At 54.2% G+C, this 18440-nt stretch overlaps 6 protein-coding genes across 6 annotated transcripts; 2 read left to right on the forward strand and 4 right to left on the reverse strand.

Annotated features, from left to right (window-relative positions):
* Nucleotides 1-431: 431 nt before the first annotated feature.
* On the reverse strand, nucleotides 432-1565 carry GMORB2_5193 (protein CMS1; the record flags this gene model as incomplete). Its single annotated transcript, XM_035467167.1, has 4 exons — nucleotides 432-613; nucleotides 698-803; nucleotides 1021-1179; nucleotides 1443-1565. 4 exons carry the CDS (start codon nucleotides 1563-1565, stop codon nucleotides 432-434), a joined length of 570 nt encoding a protein of 189 aa, XP_035323179.1.
* Nucleotides 1566-2019: 454 nt separating this feature from the next.
* GMORB2_5194 (LAS seventeen-binding protein 1/2) lies at nucleotides 2020-2999 on the reverse strand (the record flags this gene model as incomplete). The annotated part of the gene is made up of 2 exons (XM_035467168.1): nucleotides 2020-2805; nucleotides 2937-2999. The coding sequence occupies 2 exons, from the start codon at nucleotides 2997-2999 to the stop codon at nucleotides 2020-2022; spliced, it is 849 nt and encodes a 282-aa protein (XP_035323180.1).
* Nucleotides 3000-3947: 948 nt separating this feature from the next.
* Nucleotides 3948-5886, reverse strand: GMORB2_5195 (2-methylcitrate dehydratase; the record flags this gene model as incomplete). Its single annotated transcript, XM_035467169.1, has 3 exons — nucleotides 3948-4612; nucleotides 4653-5430; nucleotides 5617-5886. 3 exons carry the CDS (start codon nucleotides 5884-5886, stop codon nucleotides 3948-3950), a joined length of 1713 nt encoding a protein of 570 aa, XP_035323181.1.
* A 4109-nt stretch (nucleotides 5887-9995) lies between these two features.
* GMORB2_5196 (deoxyribodipyrimidine photo-lyase) lies at nucleotides 9996-12725 on the forward strand (the record flags this gene model as incomplete). The annotated part of the gene is made up of 2 exons (XM_035467170.1): nucleotides 9996-10543; nucleotides 10931-12725. The coding sequence occupies 2 exons, from the start codon at nucleotides 9996-9998 to the stop codon at nucleotides 12723-12725; spliced, it is 2343 nt and encodes a 780-aa protein (XP_035323182.1).
* Nucleotides 12726-13376: 651 nt separating this feature from the next.
* GMORB2_5197 (uncharacterized protein) lies at nucleotides 13377-13830 on the reverse strand (the record flags this gene model as incomplete). The annotated part of the gene is made up of 2 exons (XM_035467171.1): nucleotides 13377-13546; nucleotides 13665-13830. 2 exons carry the CDS (start codon nucleotides 13828-13830, stop codon nucleotides 13377-13379), a joined length of 336 nt encoding a protein of 111 aa, XP_035323183.1.
* A 1196-nt stretch (nucleotides 13831-15026) lies between these two features.
* GMORB2_5198 (C2H2 finger and ankyrin domain protein) lies at nucleotides 15027-17056 on the forward strand (the record flags this gene model as incomplete). The annotated part of the gene is made up of 2 exons (XM_035467172.1): nucleotides 15027-15069; nucleotides 15144-17056. The coding sequence occupies 2 exons, from the start codon at nucleotides 15027-15029 to the stop codon at nucleotides 17054-17056; spliced, it is 1956 nt and encodes a 651-aa protein (XP_035323184.1).
* Between the last annotated feature and the right edge of the window lie 1384 nt (nucleotides 17057-18440).

Here is an 18440-nt window from a genome sequence, read left to right on the forward strand (position 1 = left end):
TTTTTTTTTGGCCCGCATTGTTGCTGGTCCCAGTATCCACTCACCGCCTGCGGAATCAAAATCCACCCGGCCTCATGCGGGGGAGGGGCTAGAGCAAGTTTTATCAGGTAGCAATATGGGAGGATCGTATTTCATCTTGTAGGTAATTAAGGGTAATGTGAAATGCTTGGATCGTATTCATCAAAATGGTGTCCTATGTGTGCACTGCAGCCACGTTTATCCTGGGGCGCATATCGACCTGCATTGGCTCAGCGGACCATTTCCGCTCATCAGAAACGATGCTAGATTTGGCCCAAATCACGACGGGCACGACTCTTTGCCATAATTCAATGCTTAAACTCCTCTTATTATCTGGCAAGGGATTTCTCTGCCTAAAACTCTTCAATGATGTAGCACCGTTACCGAGAAAAGACACGCGATCGCGATGACGGCTAATAGAATATCAGGGAGATGGGCTTCTCATCAGCCACATACCTCTCCTTGAACTCCTTGCGCGACAGGAACCGCGCCAACGGCAACATGGTATCCTTCATGTCCAGGATTCCCCTCTTCTTCTGGTCAATGTGCGAGGCGTCGACAATGATGTTCTCCAGGTATTCCAAGGACAGGGCGCCTGGGCAGTTCAGTCAGTACATACGACAAACAACACTCGTCCGATATACCGAACAGGCAGTGAACTCTCATCCAGGTTTCTCACCATTGTCAATCAGCTCTATCAGTCTAGCGGGTGTTCCAATTCCGATGCCAGTCTTCTTGTTCTTGAGGAACTCGACTTGCTCGGCGACCTTCATGTGCTTGGCGAACTAGAAGCAGTTGAAAGTCAGTATCTTTCCCACGTCTCCTCGGGGAGCCTTTCTTCTCTTACCAGCTTTGCAACGGCATTATCCTTGCCCTGAAACTTTCTCACACCCCTTTTGTATTGTCGTGTGTCAGCGATCTCTGAAGAGTAGCACACATGGGGAAGGAATACCGGTGAACGAGATATGAAGAGAAAGAAGGAGAGGGGAAAACTCACCTCACGAGATCGGCGGCTCTGAGCCCTGCGCCGGCCACGATGAGCGTATGCGGTGACCCCTTCTTCTTAGGCGGCTTGGTGAGCGACTCTGGCTTCTGGCAGAACTTTTCCATGAATGTCGCCAACTTCTCCTGTGTCCTATCCGACCTCCAGGCGCTGGTGTCCTGGATAGAGCCGGCTACAGACCATACGCAAAAGTCAGTCCTTGTCTGATCTCAATTCCTCATCGCATGTGTGTGCCTCACACACACACGCACACACACACACACAGAGAGAGAGAGAGGAATGGAAGGAGAGAGAGAGGCATACCGGAGATGGTGAGGTCCGACACCTCAACAGGACTGAGATCAGTGCCGAACCGAGTCGTCCTCTGCGCCAGATGGTCCGCCAGAAGCTGGTTGTCCATGCGTCCAAAGAGGGTGTTGACACCCAGATCGGTGTTTAGCGAGTCATCCTCGTGGGAATCTACGCCGCTGGCCTTTCTCTTCTTCTTGGTCTTTTTCGAGGTGGTGTCTACATCCTCTGCCGCACGTTTCTTTGAATTCGACATGGCTGTGGTTGTGTGGGTGTTGTGTGTATGCGCGCGTGAAGAAGTACTATGTCGTCTTTTTTTTTTATCTTAGAATAAACTTTGGACTTTTTTTTTTTTTTCGTCCAGTCGTGTACAGTGTTACTCAGAGGCGATATTGAGTGGGTCTACCGCTGTTGTGTCCGATTAGCACTGTATATACACTGTGGATTGCCTTTGGCCGTTGTCCCACGGCTGCGTCTACACTCATATATCTTCAATTCCATATATTATTGCCTGTTAAAAGTACAGCAACACAATCGATAGATTCTAACTAGGAACGAATTGCCTACTACAGTATTGCTTCTCCCAATTAGAGGGAGGAAAAAAGAACAAGAAAAAAAAGGGAGGGAAGGGGGGGTTGGGTTGTTCCAAAAAAAAAAAAAGGAGGAAAAAGAAAAAGAAAAGAAAACGCCTCGCAAGTATAAACCCAGGGTTAGAAGATGCTGTTCACAATGTTACCACCAATGGTAGCACCGGCACCGAAGATGGCCGCGTTACCGAGCTTCTTGCCAAACTTCTTGCCCATCTCCTGCTTCTTGCTGGGCTCCCCGTTACTTGGCTGACCGCTACCGTTGGCGACAGCCATGGGCGGCACGCTGGAGTCGTAGGGGTTCTGGTAGGGTTGGTTCTGGGGGTATCCGTACTGGGGCTGGCTCTGGGGCGCGTACGCGGAGGACGCATGTGCGGCCTCTTGGGGGACGGGGGCCTTGCTCTCGTTCTCTACTAGGACGTAGTTACGTGGGAAGATGCCCTCGAGGCCGGTGCGCTGGTTGGTACCCATCCACCAGTCCTGGTTCATGTACTCGTGCACCGAGACCTTGTCGTCCTTCTCCATGGCCAGGTCCCGCCCGTCGCTGGCGTTGTACTGGTACAGGGCGCGCGCGTGGGCGATGACGGGCTTGCTGGGAGGGGGGCCGGGCGGAGGTGCGGCAGCGGCGGGGTTGTTGCGGGACGGCAGGTTGGGCGGCGGGGTGTCCTCGTAGGACGGCGGGGCGGGGGAGGGTGACTTGCCGGCGCCGCCGGCAATATCGAGGTTGGCCATCGCCGCCGCGGGGGGCGAAGTAGGCCCGTTGCTGCGAACGGTGCTGGCCGGCGTGGCGTTGCGGGATGCCGCCGTGCGGAGGGGCCCAGAGAGCGGTGACTCCTCGGGGAGCGTGGAGTGGATCTCATCGTAGACTTGCTCGTCAATCACGCCCTTTTCAAGGAGATTCTCAAGTTCCTATCATGCATTCTGTCAGAAGAATTTCCCACTACGCCCCCCCCCCCCCCCCCCCCCCCAAAAAAAAAAAAAAAAAAAGGGGGGGGGGGGGGGAGGAGAGGGGGGGCCAACGCGTTGGAAGATGAACTCACATTCTTGATGGTACGAAGCGACCGGTTCACCTCCATTATCGTCTGACGGTCTGCCGACACCATGGTGGGCGAGAATGAATAGCGCGGGTTGCTCTTAGTCTTTCCGATTTTCTGTAGGGTATAGGGAGGACCGGGGGAGGGAGTGTATAATAGGAACACAGGGTTGGAACGTGGAGTTGCGGCGGGATGAAAGAGAGAGATGGTAGGAGAGAGAAGTACGGTGGGCGGTTTCCAAGGGAGAATACGAGCAACGAGTGTAACGGAACAGACATCCACGGGGTGCTGCTGACTGTCACTGTCATCCCATTGTTGCTGACTAGGCGCGGGGAGCGGGTGCTGGTATGACCCGTCCGTCCCACTGACACTGCGAAACACACATCATGCTGATCACAGGCTCTGCACTGCCCCCTATCGCAGTAAGTACATACAGCAGCTACCTGTAGGTACCTGTAGTAATACGTAATCCTCACCCTCACCCCGAGTCGATGGGTCCGGGGGCACGAACAGCATCGTGGTCTGATCCTTCGAGTCTTCTTGACCCTGTATCACGTCGTATTGTGAATCGTACTATATATAATAGCGCGCTCGCCGAGTCACTTATTTCGTCGCAAGGTCCTCGCTTCTCTTGCTTTTCGTCTTCTTTCTTCTCTTCTCTTCTCTTCTTTTCTTTCCTTCTTTTCTTTCCTTCTTTTCTTTCCTTCTTTTCTTTCCTTCTTTTTTTCGTCGTGTTTCTGTGACTACAATTAGACAGACGAATATAGCCTCGGTGCGAGCTAGCCAACACCAGCCGTGGTGACGAATCTTCTGTCGGTCGTCATATTTCGAAAGAAAAACATAGAGTAAAGAAGAAAAAAAGAAGAAGAATTGTCTCTAGGTCCAGGAGAATACAACTTGCAATGTCTTCTACATCTCAGTAGTAACTCTAGATTGCCTTTCTACTCTCGAGCCCCTTTACTATCTAGCCCGTCCAGCCAATAGATGGCCATCTGACGCCTTGCCAAGCGTCTCTCTCTAGTTGAGAAACTTGCTCTCCTTGACAGTGTACAGGTCAACGTACTCGTCCACGGCGGTGCTTTCGAGCTTCTTAGGGTCGAGACCAAGGTCGATGAGCTCCTTGACGCGGGACTCGCTCAGGTGAGGGCCGAGGTGACGCTTGTATTTCTCGAGGATGAAGGGCTTGGCCTCCTCACGGCGGAGACGGTGGCCCAGGGGTGCCTCGACAGCCACCTCGTCCAGGACGGTGCCGTCGTTCAGCTCGACGGTGAGGGCGTTGGAGATCGTGCGCAGGGCCGGGTCGTGGTAGTCCTTGGTGTACTGGGGGTCCTCGACGCACTTGATCTTCCGGCGCAGGGACTCGACCAGCTCTGACGTGGCAGCCTCGCCGCCGTCGGTATAGTCGCTGGCCTCGAGGCGGCCAAAGGTCAGCATCACGGCGCACATGTACTGGATGCAGTGGTCACGGTCGGCAAAGTTTTCCAAGGGCTTGAACTGTTTGTCGATGATGCGCACGCAGGCCTCGTGCGTGCGGCAGGTGACGCCCTTGATGTCGGCGGCGGACTTGCCCATCTTCTTGAGCTGGTGGTAGATACGCTCCGAAGCCTCAACAGCCGTCTGGGAGTGGAACTCGGCTGCACAACGCACACGAGAAGTGGTCAGCATCCAAGCCTGGTACCATGCTGGGAGTGGTGTCTGGAAATCGGGTGGCTTGAGACTTACCTGGGTAGGACACCTTGAAGAGGACATTCTCCATGACGTAGCTTCCGTAGGGACGCTGGTACTCAAACTTCTTTCCCTTGAACAAGACATCGTAGAAACCCCAACCGGGGGCGGACAGAACCGTGGGCACGCCCTGCTCGCCCTTGAGAACCTTGAGGGCGAGGTTGACGGCGCGTTGGCAGGCGTCACCAGCGGCCCAGGACTTGCGGGACATGGTGTTGGGCGAGTGGCGGTAGGTACGCAGGCTCTGGCCGTCAACCCAGGCTTGACTGACGGCAGCGGCGATGCCCTGGGAGTCGAGGCCAAGCATCTTGGCGACAACGGCGGAGCTGGCCACCTTGACGAGAACGACGTGGTCGAGGCCGACCCTGTTGAACGAGTTGAGAAGCGCCAGGCAGCCCTGGATCTCGTGGGCCTTGATCATTCCCTCCAAGACGTCCCTGACAGTGAAGATCTTGCCGCCGGCCAAGTTGCCACCGGCCTTGTTGGTGCGGTTGACCCAGTCGGCTACGGCCAGAATCGCGCCCAGGTTGTCCGAGGGGTGACCCCACTCAGCGGCCAGCCAGCAGTCGTTGAAGTCGAGCCAGCGGATCATGGCACCAATATTGAAGGCTCCGTTGATCGGGTCCAGCACATAGGGAGTTCCGGGGACCCTGGTACCGTTGGGCACAATGGTGCCGGGAACCGTGGGGCCGAGGAGCTTGGTGCACTCGGCGAAACGCAGGCCCTCCAGGCCGCAGCCGAGAGTGTCTAGGAGAATCCATCGAGCCGTGTCGAACTGCGTAGAGGATATTTTTCCTCTGGTCAGCTTGAGCCTTGTACTTGTTTTCACTTCACTTATCGGGAGGAAGGAATTGCCAATGCCGGCAGTAATCACGTTCATTCAGGGCGGGGTAAGAAGGACGATGAAAAAAAAAAAGGAAGCTAAACGGAACAGCACCGCCGATCGGCAACCGATACTCACAGCGAGGTCAGAGTCAATGGACGTGTTGGCGACATAGTCGGCAATGTCCTTAATCTCGGGATCGTATTCTCTAGTAGGAGGCATGGCGGGCGCTCCAGACTTGCGTGCTGTGGTTGTGGAAAGGTAGGAGGGAGTTGAGCATGTGCGGGCAGCAGCGACTGATGTCGAGCGGACAGCGGCGGCACTTGCAAGAGGTAGGACACCACCACCAAGCCGAGGTGTTCGTAGCTGCTTGGAGGCGGACCGCAAGCTTCGACTGACGGCAGACATGGCTTCTCCCGGCCAAGAGTATACGCAGGTTTAAAGGTGGGGAGGAGGAGGAGGAGGAGGAGGAGGAGGAGGAGGATCGTTCAGTTGTATCAATGAAACTCGAATGGGTGAATATATAAAGAGAAGGTAGGGTAGTAGAGGAGCGGTTATGTCTCTGGAAGCCCTTTCCGATTGAATCACTTACTAGTTATCATCTTGGCCTACGTACTAATAGTAGGTACGCACACTCTCTGCCGTGTGCCGTCAATGTTCATGGTTACCCTCGGCTAAGACGTACAACGACTCTAGATTCCCCCCCCTCACTCCCCCGGAATTTGGTGGATCCCAACCTCCTCTATAGCACCCTGGACGCTGATGCCAGCGCTGTTACTGGTTCCCCCAGCCATAAATCCCCCGCAATACGGATGGGCACCCCGTGAATTGCCTGCTACAATGGCAGCTTCTTGTTTCTGCTTATTACCAGCTGAGCTCTCTTGTTGTTCCAAGACTGTATAGTGTGATACGTCCCGTACCAGCAAGCAATGCCCATGTTGAGATACGCATACGTGTTGATGATGAATCAAGCTAGGCCCTTGTCTTCCCGCCGTACATGTTCGGCCACCGAGCTCCCAGCACCTTTATCATGCGCTCTCTTTCTTTCTTCTTTCTCTTTGCATGACGTAATATCACCCGCGTTGTTGTACCGGTTAAACATCATAGATTGTCCACACACCATAGGGGATAATGAATGAAGTCTGTGTGACGTACTGGGGGCACAACTTTTATATACATGTATTGCCGCCGGTATATTGCGCCGTCTCGTCTTCATTCATCGACCATGCCGGATAGTATGGTAAATGTGAGGTTTAAGTGAAGACTTAACAGGTACTAGTAGTATTGCTACTGGTGGCAATGGTTGGAAGATTGGAACAATTGGACGAAGCAGTTACGCCATTTACGCTCATTACGCCCTCGGTTGAGTTATGCCATCGACATCTGTGCGCCTGACTCCGTGGATGGCTTCTGCACAGCGCACCCACCCCCAGTTGTCGGCGCGGGTTTTTGCATAGGCATGTCAGGAGAGTCATATAACAACTATAGCGAAAGGAAATGATGGTACCTACACCACAATGCATACTAACGGAGAGGAAACCAAGAGGTTACTCCATCACCACTGAGGAGGCGACGTCACGTGGCTCCCGAAAGTGCTGGAATAAGCAGCTGAGTCATCATCCGGAACAGGCTGTTCCGGCCCGATCAGCAGCCCCGAGCATGAAAGGCCACGTTTACAGTCACAATTTACCCCTGTGTGGTAATCATCATCAACATCGTCAAAATAACACACAAAGATAACCCCAATCTCTACAATTACAAAGTGTGATCTGCTTATGTAATCATCCAATCCATTCCACTGGATAATCCCTGTTCCGACCCGACAATTCAGACGAGCATTTTACCGACGTTATTCCGCCGCTCCGTCTGACAGAAACGTCATTCCTTCGGAACCACACCGAACACGTGAGAAGAGGCCCCCAACTTGATGCAGTACAGAACATCGACTCGTCGCTGTTACCTTGTTATCCTTTTCTTTTCTTTTTTTTTAAAAAAAAAATACAGGAGCATTTTGGCCTTCTCATATCCATTTTTTTCATCCTGAACAACCTATTGTTAAACAGACCACGGCGCGACGATCGGACGTGGTAACCATCACATGAGTGGTCCTCGAGCGTCATGTGATCGCAGGGTGGATACCCTTCACGTGCGCCATGTGCTCAGGGGGAACAGGGTAGAAACGTGGAAAGGCGTTATAGTAATATGTGCTTGCAAAACAACAGCAGGAGGGTAGCATGAAGGAACAGGAAAAGAAGGCAGATGGAACAAAGCATACTACTTTAGTAGGAGTCGCGACTTTTTCTCCATCTACCATTATGTCATGGTTCATGGCATATCTATATACTGCACGTAATCACTTAGTGGTATCATTCTGCCCGTGCTTGGCGACCCCTAGACTCCACCCCCAGCATAGTACTATGAGTCTATGACTGCCTATTGAGAAGGAATACTAATCAATATCGTCGTCCATGGCGCGGATATCTCCTCCAAGGGCCACTCAGGCTCGATCTCGATGCGCTATAGGACAGTTTATCTGAAATTACCAAACTAGGCAATTACGAGATTTTCGATGCTGGATTCAGCCAGGGAAGCCGATCTAGTTTCATTTTGCCGGCATTTTAAGCTTCTACGGCAGTAATAGATACCCCATGGGTTACGGAAACAGAATTACTCGGAATAGTTCAGAACGGCATATCGATACAGGTATCGATATGCAGCCACGAGTGTTATTATCAGACGTCAATAAGGGGGATTCATCAGACTGTATAGACTGTATACTCACAGAGAATGCACGTGTACTCACAGAACCCAGCTCCCCTCCCCTTTTCCCCCAACCGTCGGTCTCCCCAGGCCAAAAGACTTGATCCATCAAGGCTAACATACGGGATATTACGGTGTAGACTGTCGATCCAAGGGGGGGGGGGGGGGAAGCACTAACGCACAACCCGTCATCTTATCACAGCAAAATACACCTCAGTGGCAAAAAAACAAATGAGAGGGAATTGCTCATCGGGAGGGTTGAACAACCCCATTCCGGGCCGAATGCAGATCGATACCTTATGAGTGAAGAGAGGAGAATAATACAGGCTGGTAAACAAGGCAGAAAGAAATAAGGTAACTGATCAACAGGCATTGTATGGACGGAGAGAGCTCCCCCAGCAGATACCATAGAGAACCCCCACTCCATTGACGAGCCAAGTACAGATTACAGCCGTACGGAGTAGTTGTGCCATTTTCCCTCGAGTAAAACTACAACTGCGCTACATCGCCCCGCCGCCACATATTAGGGAGCTCCATACGACCGTACGGCAGACTGTACATGTGGTAAGTAACGTGGAGGAGATATAGTGATAGCATTGCTCCCTCTATCCATGTGGTCGACTCACTGTGAAGCCTCTTGGAGGGCTAACTAAGTTACACCCCCACCCCCCCCTTTTTTTTTTCTTTGCCGGGCCCAGTATAATGCAATTATTACACAGCAATTGCAAAGCATAAGAAGAAAGGAAAGAAGAAAAAAAAAGGGGCAATAAGGCGGAAAGAGAGAAACAGGGACGGGACAGTCTAGGTAGCCGATCAAGGGGGTAACAAGTTACATCGCTGGTACCGAGGGAAGAATGGTGTAGGGCGGCGGCGCTATTTGTCCACCCAGAGCCGCCGTAGTCCGATGGAGTTTTTTTTTTTTTTTTTTTTTTTTTGGTATAGTGCTGGTAGAGTGGGTCCCGTAGGAAGGAAGACAAGAGAGAAATGGTACTATACCCTTTTTAGAACCTTCGATCTTCAAGACCTGCATGGGCTTTCAGCATCGTCACCCAAATATACCTTCATCTGCGTGGGTATATCTCTTTCCACCATAACCTACGTACCAACCCTGCGGTGTTCGCACAAGTTTCACTCATTTTCCCTTCCTCGGGTGCCACACACATGCTCAGGAGGGTCCTTTTTTCTTTTTCTTTTGTTTTTTTAAAAAAAAAGAAAACCGGAGCGGCGCTTAGTACACCGGCTCCTGCCCAGGATATAGCCATGCGAGTTGGAAGGGGGGGGGGGCGGCCAAGACTCAGGAATAGAAGTTGGGGCTGAATGAGGGTCAAAGGGACATGGCTGCTTCTTTCCCCTTCCTACAACCCACTTGGGGTCGATTCGAAAATTCAACCTGCTACCCTCTTTTACATTGTATCATCGTCCTCTTCTAAACTGACTCCTCTTCCCACATCCCCCACGGTTAGACCCAAGACTTGAGAACCAGTTAGCCCTTGTTGTCGGCTGCGGAATCGCTCCTCATACCCATCTTGCCCCTCCTTCTCGCGCTCTCTCTCTCTCTTCCTTCCCTCTATCCTCTTCCTCATTGGCCTCGTATTCCGTTATATAACATATACGGCGTATCTTTTTCCGCTGTGTTACGCCTTCTCATTTGTCTTGTGCCGTGTTTCTCCTTTTTGCGGTGCGTTGGCATGGCCCTTCTGTAGCATACTTCAACAGCAGCAGTTACACCGGCAGCTTGCACCCGGCCATCGTCAACCATGGACGGAGACAAAGTCCTGATCTACCTGCTTCGTCGCGATCTGCGCACATCAGACAATCCCATCCTGCATCACCTAGAAACTTCCTCCCCCTCCTCGTCCTCTCCCTCCTCCCCAGCCGCCGCGGATGACGAGCGTCATCATCGCGGTTTCACCCACCTCCTACCCGTCTACGTCTTTCTGCCCAACCAGATCGAAGTCTCGGGCCTAGTCCGGCCTGGCAAGCAATCACCCTACCCTCCTGCTGTAAGCGCTATTGCCAAGTTCTGGCGTTGTGGCCCGCATAGAGCTCGGTTCCTTGCCCAGTCGGTTTGGGATCTCAAGGACAACCTCGAGGAACTGGGGAGCGGCCTTGCCATCCGGACCGGTGACTTCGGCACCGTCGTCAAGAGCATCCTGGGTGCCCTCGGTGGAGCGACTGCCGAAGTCTGGATGACCGAGGAGTTATCCCACGAGGAGAAGCTGGACCAAGACGCTGTCGCATCCGCATGTCAGGCTGCGGGTATTACCTTTAAGCTCTGGCCTGATGAGAAGTACTTTGTCGATGAGTGAGTTTTACCCTCTGTTGCATTTGCTACCATCGTTATTCCTCTGTAGCCCCTAGTACCTACACCATCATGCTCCTGCTCCTGTCCCTTACGCTGGCCCTTCCTCCCGTTGATCATAGCCGTCTGCCCACCGCTGCCCTGTACGACGACAATCTTCCTAGACTGTCCGGTTTCGCTCCAGTTCACACTCCGGTTCCCACCCTCATGCTTCGCGCCCGTTGCCTTTACCCCCATCGCCATCATTAATGCCGCCGGCTCTCCTACCCAATAACACAAAACACACCCATGGAGGGACAGAGAGAGAAATAAATAAAAACTCCATGCTTCCCCTTTCTCTTCCCCCCCCCTTTTATCCCCCTTTTTCCCACTGACTTCCCTCTCCCCCAGTCGCGACACTGGCCTCCAGACCCCATCGGAACTTCCAGACGTGTATACGAGCTACCGAAAATCTCAAGAGCCGCTGCGCAAACGACCGCGCTCGGCGCTCCCCCGACCCGAAAAGTCCTCTCTACCGCCCTTTCCAGATTCGTTGTCAGCCGACTCCGAATCGCCCTTTGTCGAACCCCGAAGTCTCGAGGATCTCAGGGCGCGCCTGCTCACGCCGCTCCGCAACCCTCCTCCTAACACACCACCGATCCCGGAAACAGAACCAGAAGAAGATGGCGGTGACGCTGCCCCGGACCGGATCCTACAAGGCGGAGAGACCAGAGCGCTGAACCGCCTTGAGTACCTGATCAACTCGGGGGCCATAAAGACATACAAGGACACGCGTAACGGACTCCTAGGACCGACCTTCAGCACCAAGTTGTCGGCTTTCCTGGCCTTCGGCTGCATCTCGGCGCGCCAGATCCACCACCACCTCGTCGGGTACGAAGACGGCACCGACGCGCGCTATGAATCGGCCGACGGATACGGGCAGGGGGAGAACGAAGGGTCGGAGGCGGTGCGCCTCGAACTCCTCTGGCGCGACTACATGAGGCTCTGCACCGCGAAATTCGGACGCCGGCTGTTCCGGCGGTCCGGCTTCCGTCACAAGGGGGCAGCATCGCTGGACAAGGAGTGGAAGACGGCTGACGCCTCGACCGCGCAGATCGGCCAGGTGCCGAACCCGGACGAAGTCGGAAAGATCGTTGCCAGGATCCTCGCGGGGACCACGGGAATCGGGCTCATCGACGCCTCGCAGCGCGAACTCCTCCACACGGGATACACCTCCAATCGGGCGAGGCAGAACGTGGCAAGCTTCCTCGCCAAGCACCTGGGGATCGACTGGCGGTACGGCGCGGAGTGGTACGAGATGATGCTCGTCGACTACGACGTCTCGTCCAACTGGTCCAACTGGCAGTACGTCGCGGGCGTGGGTAACGACCCGCGGGGTGACGCGCGTATCTTCAACCCGATCAAGCAGGCGTTCGACTACGACAAAGACGGAACGTACGTGCGGACCTGGGTGCCCGAGGTCAAGGGCCTTGACAAGCTCGAGAACGTCTTCCAGCTGTGCACCGCCAGCGCCGCCGACCTCGAGAGGTGCGGGCTCACCGACAGCGTCATGGCCACCGACCCCGTCTTCCGAATCGAATTCACCGTCGACAGAAAACCCAAGACGTCCAACAAGATGTCCACGAGGCGTCGCGGCGGCCGAGGAGGAGGAGGAGGAGGAAGCTTGAACAGTAACGGCGGCAACGGTCGTGGCGCCACTACAGGTCACGGCAGGACAGAACTGGCGGCAGCGTATGGGCGGCCGGGAGGCGTGGTGGCAGACGGCAACCGACGGTCCATGCCCCCGCTGGAACAGCCATCGGTATACCGTCCTACCATACAGGCGACTAGCGGGCCCCCTCCGCCGATCCATCCCGCAGCCGCGATCCCACCGGGCGCCGCCTTTGCCATGCCGGCATTCAGTCCCGGACCGGCAAGCCCGTACCATGCCCCCCAGCAGTACGGCCACCACCCCCCATGGTACGGCCATCACGCGGCGTACCAGCCGAACCCTACCCCGAACCCGGGATGGGGCGTTTACGGGGACTACCGGGCTGCGAGGACGGGCGGACCCGTCCTCCCCGGCGGCGAAATGGTCAACGTGGCCGTCAATCATGGTGGGATGCACCGGGGTCCTCTCCCGGGATATCCCCTTTCGCCACCGCCATATTACTACTCTCACCATAACATGGGCTCGGGCATCTAGTTCAGTGCGTGAGTGCGTGGCGGTATGCGATGTGGACCTGAAAGAAAGAAAAAAAGGGTCGGGGCTATTTTCGAGTTGAATAAGACAGGGGGGGGGGGGCGAACTTGATGTCGTGCGTCATGAGAAAGAAAGGGGTCGAGAGTCATGACGGAAGGGAGGGACTTAGAGTTTATGACAGTCATTTTCACACATGCAAGTATACGAGACACTTGTAGATCTTAGCACAATGACCAACGAGATTGCAAATTAACAAAACGACAACAGAAACTGTGAATGAACAAAAGAAGCACAACGAAACTGCAGATGGGGAGCCAAAGAGGAACAGAATGATGTTTACGGAAACAGGCTCAAAGAAATGTATTACGCACACGTCTCGGCCTTGATAGTTTGAGGGGAAAAAAACATGATGCAATATCACACGATACAGTACTGCGATGACAGGAAGCCAGCGTGACAGGTCATGGTACGATTGTTATATTACACAATACTACGATGAGGGGAAGCCAATTTGACAGGTTAAAATACAAATGTCTTTCTTTTATTTAATTCATTATCGTCTGTGCCTCGCCCTCGACTAGGTTGCAAGGACCGGGGGGGGGGGCGGTATAGATGGTATATTGTTGATGGTGATGACATGTCATGCTGATATACTTAGAGGCCGTACGACTTCTTCTTGTCCTCGATGGGGAACTCGTTTCCGGTAGCCTCCTTGTACTTGTTGCGGATGGCGTCGGCAATCATCTCGTCCTTGGCCTGCTCGGCGGCAGACTCGTTGTCCTGAGCGCCCGACTTCATGACCTTCTCCTGAAACATGTCGATGGCTGTGAGGGGGGGGTTAGAATTGAGATCCGTCTTCTCTCCGGTCATTCCTTTCTTGATCACGAGTGACTCGAATGGATGGGCAGAACGAGGAGGAGGGGGAGGTGAGGGAGAACATACCCTTGTCGAGGCCATCCTCGTTCTTCTCGCCCTGGGCACCACCGCCGGCGGCGTTGTTGAGCTTGTCCATGAAGCCGCCACCGCCGCTAGACTTGTTGCTGTCCTTGCTGTCATTGCTGTCGTTGTTTCCGCTGAAGCTCTCGGCGGCCTTGTTGATGAAGTCCATTTTGACCGTCGGTGGTTCTGATGTGTTGTGTGGATGTGGGAAGATGGGTTGTGGGGCGGGGGGTAGGCCAGAGAGAGGATGATGGAAAGAAGGAGAAGAGTAATAACGGTTGCTGGAGGGGTCGAAGCAGATATTTATTGGATCGAAGAGACTGACTACCTGTACCTACAGACTAATAATACAGCTTCCCCCTCCTCTTCTCTTCCCTCGTGAAGCTAATCTACAACTTACCGCTTTAACTCAGCTGTCGGGGCCAGATTCTTGGGCAACGCAGCCAGTTTTGCTAGTAATCCTCCCCCCCCCACCCCGATCACCTGGGAACTGCTACGTACGACGCACGGGCATAGTACAAGAAGGCGGGCCGTTCGTCATCCAATTGGCTGTCAGGTCGCGGATCGTCAGATCGTGGAGGGGCGCGGCTCGAGGCTTGATCGCTGTAGACTTCAGCTGGGCTGGGATCGTAGTAGCGCTACCTGACAGTGGTGACACTAAATGGCGGCAGTGGAGGTAGCAGCTACAGACGATAATAATACACATCAATGCACTTGCATTGCTTACCACTACTCTTGCTCAGTCGTTACGTGGCTCCATTAGCTGGGCTTTCTTTCCTCTTGGAGCTGAAGTGCTACGGACTGCCAAGGCTCGAAGGGCATCTTTTAACCGCTTCGCTACCAAACCAATGTAGGCTTCTTTTGCTTTTCTTGTAATCTTATCAGCAGCAATACAGATTATGGTTGAGCTGTGAGTTGCATTGTGGGCCATGACGTTGCTTGCGTGTCCAGTTCGATTACCCTAGGCAACACTTACGCTGGTCCCAGGCGTCGGGTTTGCCACTGTCTTCTTGCCTTCGACGGGAGAAACATGATGGTCCCATGATGTCTGGGATACGTAAAGGAATAGAGCATGTCATGAGAAATAATATCGCCGTACTGCTCTCTGGCACAGAATCAATACCGTGGATAGAATAGTAGGCATCACCCTCGTCATTCAGTACCCGTGTACGTCTTATCCCGGTGGTGGGGCTCGCTGCCCCTCCAGTTGCCGTTTGACTCAGCATCATGGAATCACCACCATCTTTCATCGTACAGGAAGAGAAACGACCGCGAACGTATTCCGACCATCTCGAAGAGGTCATACCACCGGGGTCCTCTTGTCCGTCATTCACTCCGACCTTGGCGGAAAAGGTGTGCAGCACCATGGCAAAACCTCTGGATGACTTTCTGCGGAAGCCACTATACGGTACGTTGCTACTGCTTCTTTTTATTTTTTTGCCCCTGCTCCTCCACATGACTCAACCTAACACTGCAATGCAGTCTACGATCTCCCCCCAAAGGTACTCGACAACATCTCCCTAAAGTCCGGCGATCGAGACACCCCCGACATACCAGATGACCAACTCGAACCCCACCCTGTCGACCGGGATGACGGTCTCGTCGGCGCACAGAGCTGCTCCCTCTGCAGTCTGACATTCAGCTCGCTCGAGGACCAGCGCAGCCACCAGAGATCTGACCTGCACCGCTACAACCTCAAGCAGAAGCTGCGGGGGCTCAAGCCCGTGACGGAGACGGATTTCGAGAAGCTCATTGGCGACCTGGACGAGTCCCTGTCCGGTTCTGACACGTCCGAAGATGACGATGGCTCCGACGACGGTGGCAAGCCAGAATCTACCCTGACCTTGCTGCTCAAGAGGCAGGCCCGCCTGGCCGACAAGACGGCCGCCGCCGACGACGACGATGGTGGAGACGACACCAACGGCAACCCAGAGCGATCGGCGCGCAGAAACAAGTCCAAGGCGCCGCTTATCTGGTTCGGCTCGCCGCTACTACCGGACAAGACCTACTTTGGCCTATACAGGTCCATCCTGACGGGAGAGGAGCAGCGGCTCACGGATCTGGTCGAGGTACTACGGAAGAAGCAGATCGAGCCCATCGTGATGCCCCGACCGGCCAAGGACGGTTCCATCCCCGACGTCGCCTACAAGGGCCCTCACATGTTCCTGTGCATGATCGGCGGCGGCCACTTCGCCGCCATGGTGGTGTCGCTGGCCCCGCGGCCGACCAAGAGCGGCGCCACCACCATGAACCGCGAGGCCACGGTGCTGGCGCACAAGACGTTCCACCGATATACGACGCGCCGTAAACAGGGAGGCTCGCAGTCAGCCAACGACAACGCCAAGGGCAATGCGCACTCGGCAGGATCCGACCTGCGTCGATACAACGAGCAGGCCCTGGTGCAGGACGTGCGGTCCCTGCTGACTGAGTGGAAGGGGCTGATCGACACGTCGGAGCTGCTCTTTGTACGCGCTACGGGGTCCACCAACCGCCGGACCCTCTTCGGTCCCTACGACGGACAGGTTCTCCGGCACAATGACTCCAGACTGCGAAGCTTCCCGTTCAGCACGAGGCGTGCAACGCAAAACGAGCTGATGCGCTCCTTTATCGAGCTCACACGCCTCAAGGTGCGAGAGATTGACCAGGCCAAGGCGGCGCCCCCGCCGTCCACTACAAAGGAGACATCCAAGCCTGCGTCGCAGAAGCCTGCGACCAAGCCCAAGCTCAGCGAAGAGGAGGAGACGGCCCTGCTACACACGTCACAGCTACAGGCCTTTGTGCGGCGCTCCAAGGTCCCGGCCCTGCTCTCGTATCTCAAGAGCAACGGCGTAAGCCCCGACTTTACGTTCCACCCTCCCGAAGGAAATCACCATGCTCCGACGCCTCTACACCTGGCGGCATCGCATAACTCTGCCCCCCTGGTCCTCGGCCTTCTCGTCCGCGCCGGGGCGTCTCCGCTCGTACGCAACCGCGAGTCCAGAACAGCCTTTGACCTAGCCGGTGACCGAGCGACGCGCGACGCCTTCCGCGTAGCCCGTCATGAGCTCGGCGAGTCGAAATGGAACTGGGACGAGGCCAATATCCCGCCGGCCATGAGCAAGGCCGATGCCGATGTCAGGGAAGAGCGTGACAAGGCCGAGGCTACCCGGAAGGAGGTCGATAGACGGAAGGCTGAGGAGCAGAAGTTGCGGGAGCAGGAAAAGGAACAGCCTTCTGGTGCTGCGTCAACAGGCAAAAAGAAACATAACGCCCTGGCTGCCGGGCTGGCGAAGACGCCTCAGGAGAAGAGGGAGGAGGAGGCCCGTGGGTTGACGCCTGAGATGCGTATGAAGCTAGAAAGGGAGAGGAGAGCTAGAGCTGCCGAGGCACGGATGCGGAGTATGCAAGGGCGTTGACCCCCCTCCTCTCTCTCTCTATTATCTTTATCACTACTTATAAATAATACCCTGTATTCACTTTTACAATCAGTGGAACAATCATCTTCTCTACAGATATCAATTTGCACCTGGTTGGCTATCGTAGACATACTGCCTCGAAGATGACCATCTGAGACGTTCACTCCCATGGGTCTATCTACTGTTGATAGATGTGAGATGCGTGATGAGTAGCATAGGGGTGGTGGTTCATGTGACTTGGGAAGGTGATTCTTCTTCTTCACCCGTACCCGTACACTATACCACACCGCATTGCTGGAAGAAGAGAAGAGAGAAGGAGAGAAGCGAACCCGGCTCGTCCCATCTACTCACACGAGTACACGAGTAGAGACTGGATCCTGATAATATTCGGTATCGTGCGGCATAACCCCGATGGGCCGTACCTGAAAATGGAAATAAGCCAACATCAACAACCCTTCTCTCGCCTAAAAAAAGAACAAGGAATATTACGTGGAAACCCATCGGATAGGTTACGAGTCTACGAGTTAGAGGGTGGTTTTCAGCTCTTCTCTGATCAGCCGTGATATGATCAACACGAGGCTGGTATCGATACATGATTCTGCTTTTTCTTCTTCTCCCCCCCCTGGAATAGTGCAACGGTTCATGGCCTGAAACAATAGGGTGAGGTAGATTTGGTGCGGTTAACCTTGTGTACTGCACACATGTACGTCCTGAAGAGGGAATGAAATCACTCCGTATTATTGACTCCGTATTGCTTGTAGTGGGAGATAAGTCGAGAGAAAGAGAGAGAAAGACGAGGAAACAGTAAAAAAGCTGTGTTAGTAGGCAATGTAGTAAGTATTACTCCGTAGTGGTGCCATGACTGTCAACTACCCCTGTCGTCTTCAGGTGAGAGAGAAAAAAAAACAAAGGGCTCGTGACCGAGGAGCCGACGTGTTGGTGTAGTGGTAAACGGAGTTGGGGCCAAGACTATTGCTTTTCATTTTAAATTGCATATTGATTTTTTCCCTTCCGATCACCTTCCCTCTCACCGCATCATATACTCGTAGAGCTATTGTATGAGGTGAAGGAAGATGAGATTATTTCCTTCTTGGGGGGAACTGTTGGTTTACACCTACGTGCAGCTCCGTTGTTCACCACAGCTGGCCACGGGGTCACCTTTGTATCCGAGGCCACAGCCAGCCTAGATAGATGGACGTAACAACAGAGGGCAGCAGCAGCTCATCCAACACCGGCAGAGGCTCCTCAACCAAGGAGCCGATGCCTCGCTGTGATCTGGTAGGTAATCCCCGTGTTGGCTAGATGCATGCCTGAGGCCCAAACATCCGGCGCCGGAACGACCTTTCTTCCATGTGGCATTTGGCGAGCGGTGTCACGAACAGGA

This window comes from Geosmithia morbida (assembly GCF_012550715.1).
Source record: "Geosmithia morbida isolate 1262 chromosome Unknown scaffold_3, whole genome shotgun sequence".
NCBI classification, from domain to species: Eukaryota; Fungi; Ascomycota; class Sordariomycetes; order Hypocreales; family Bionectriaceae; genus Geosmithia; species Geosmithia morbida.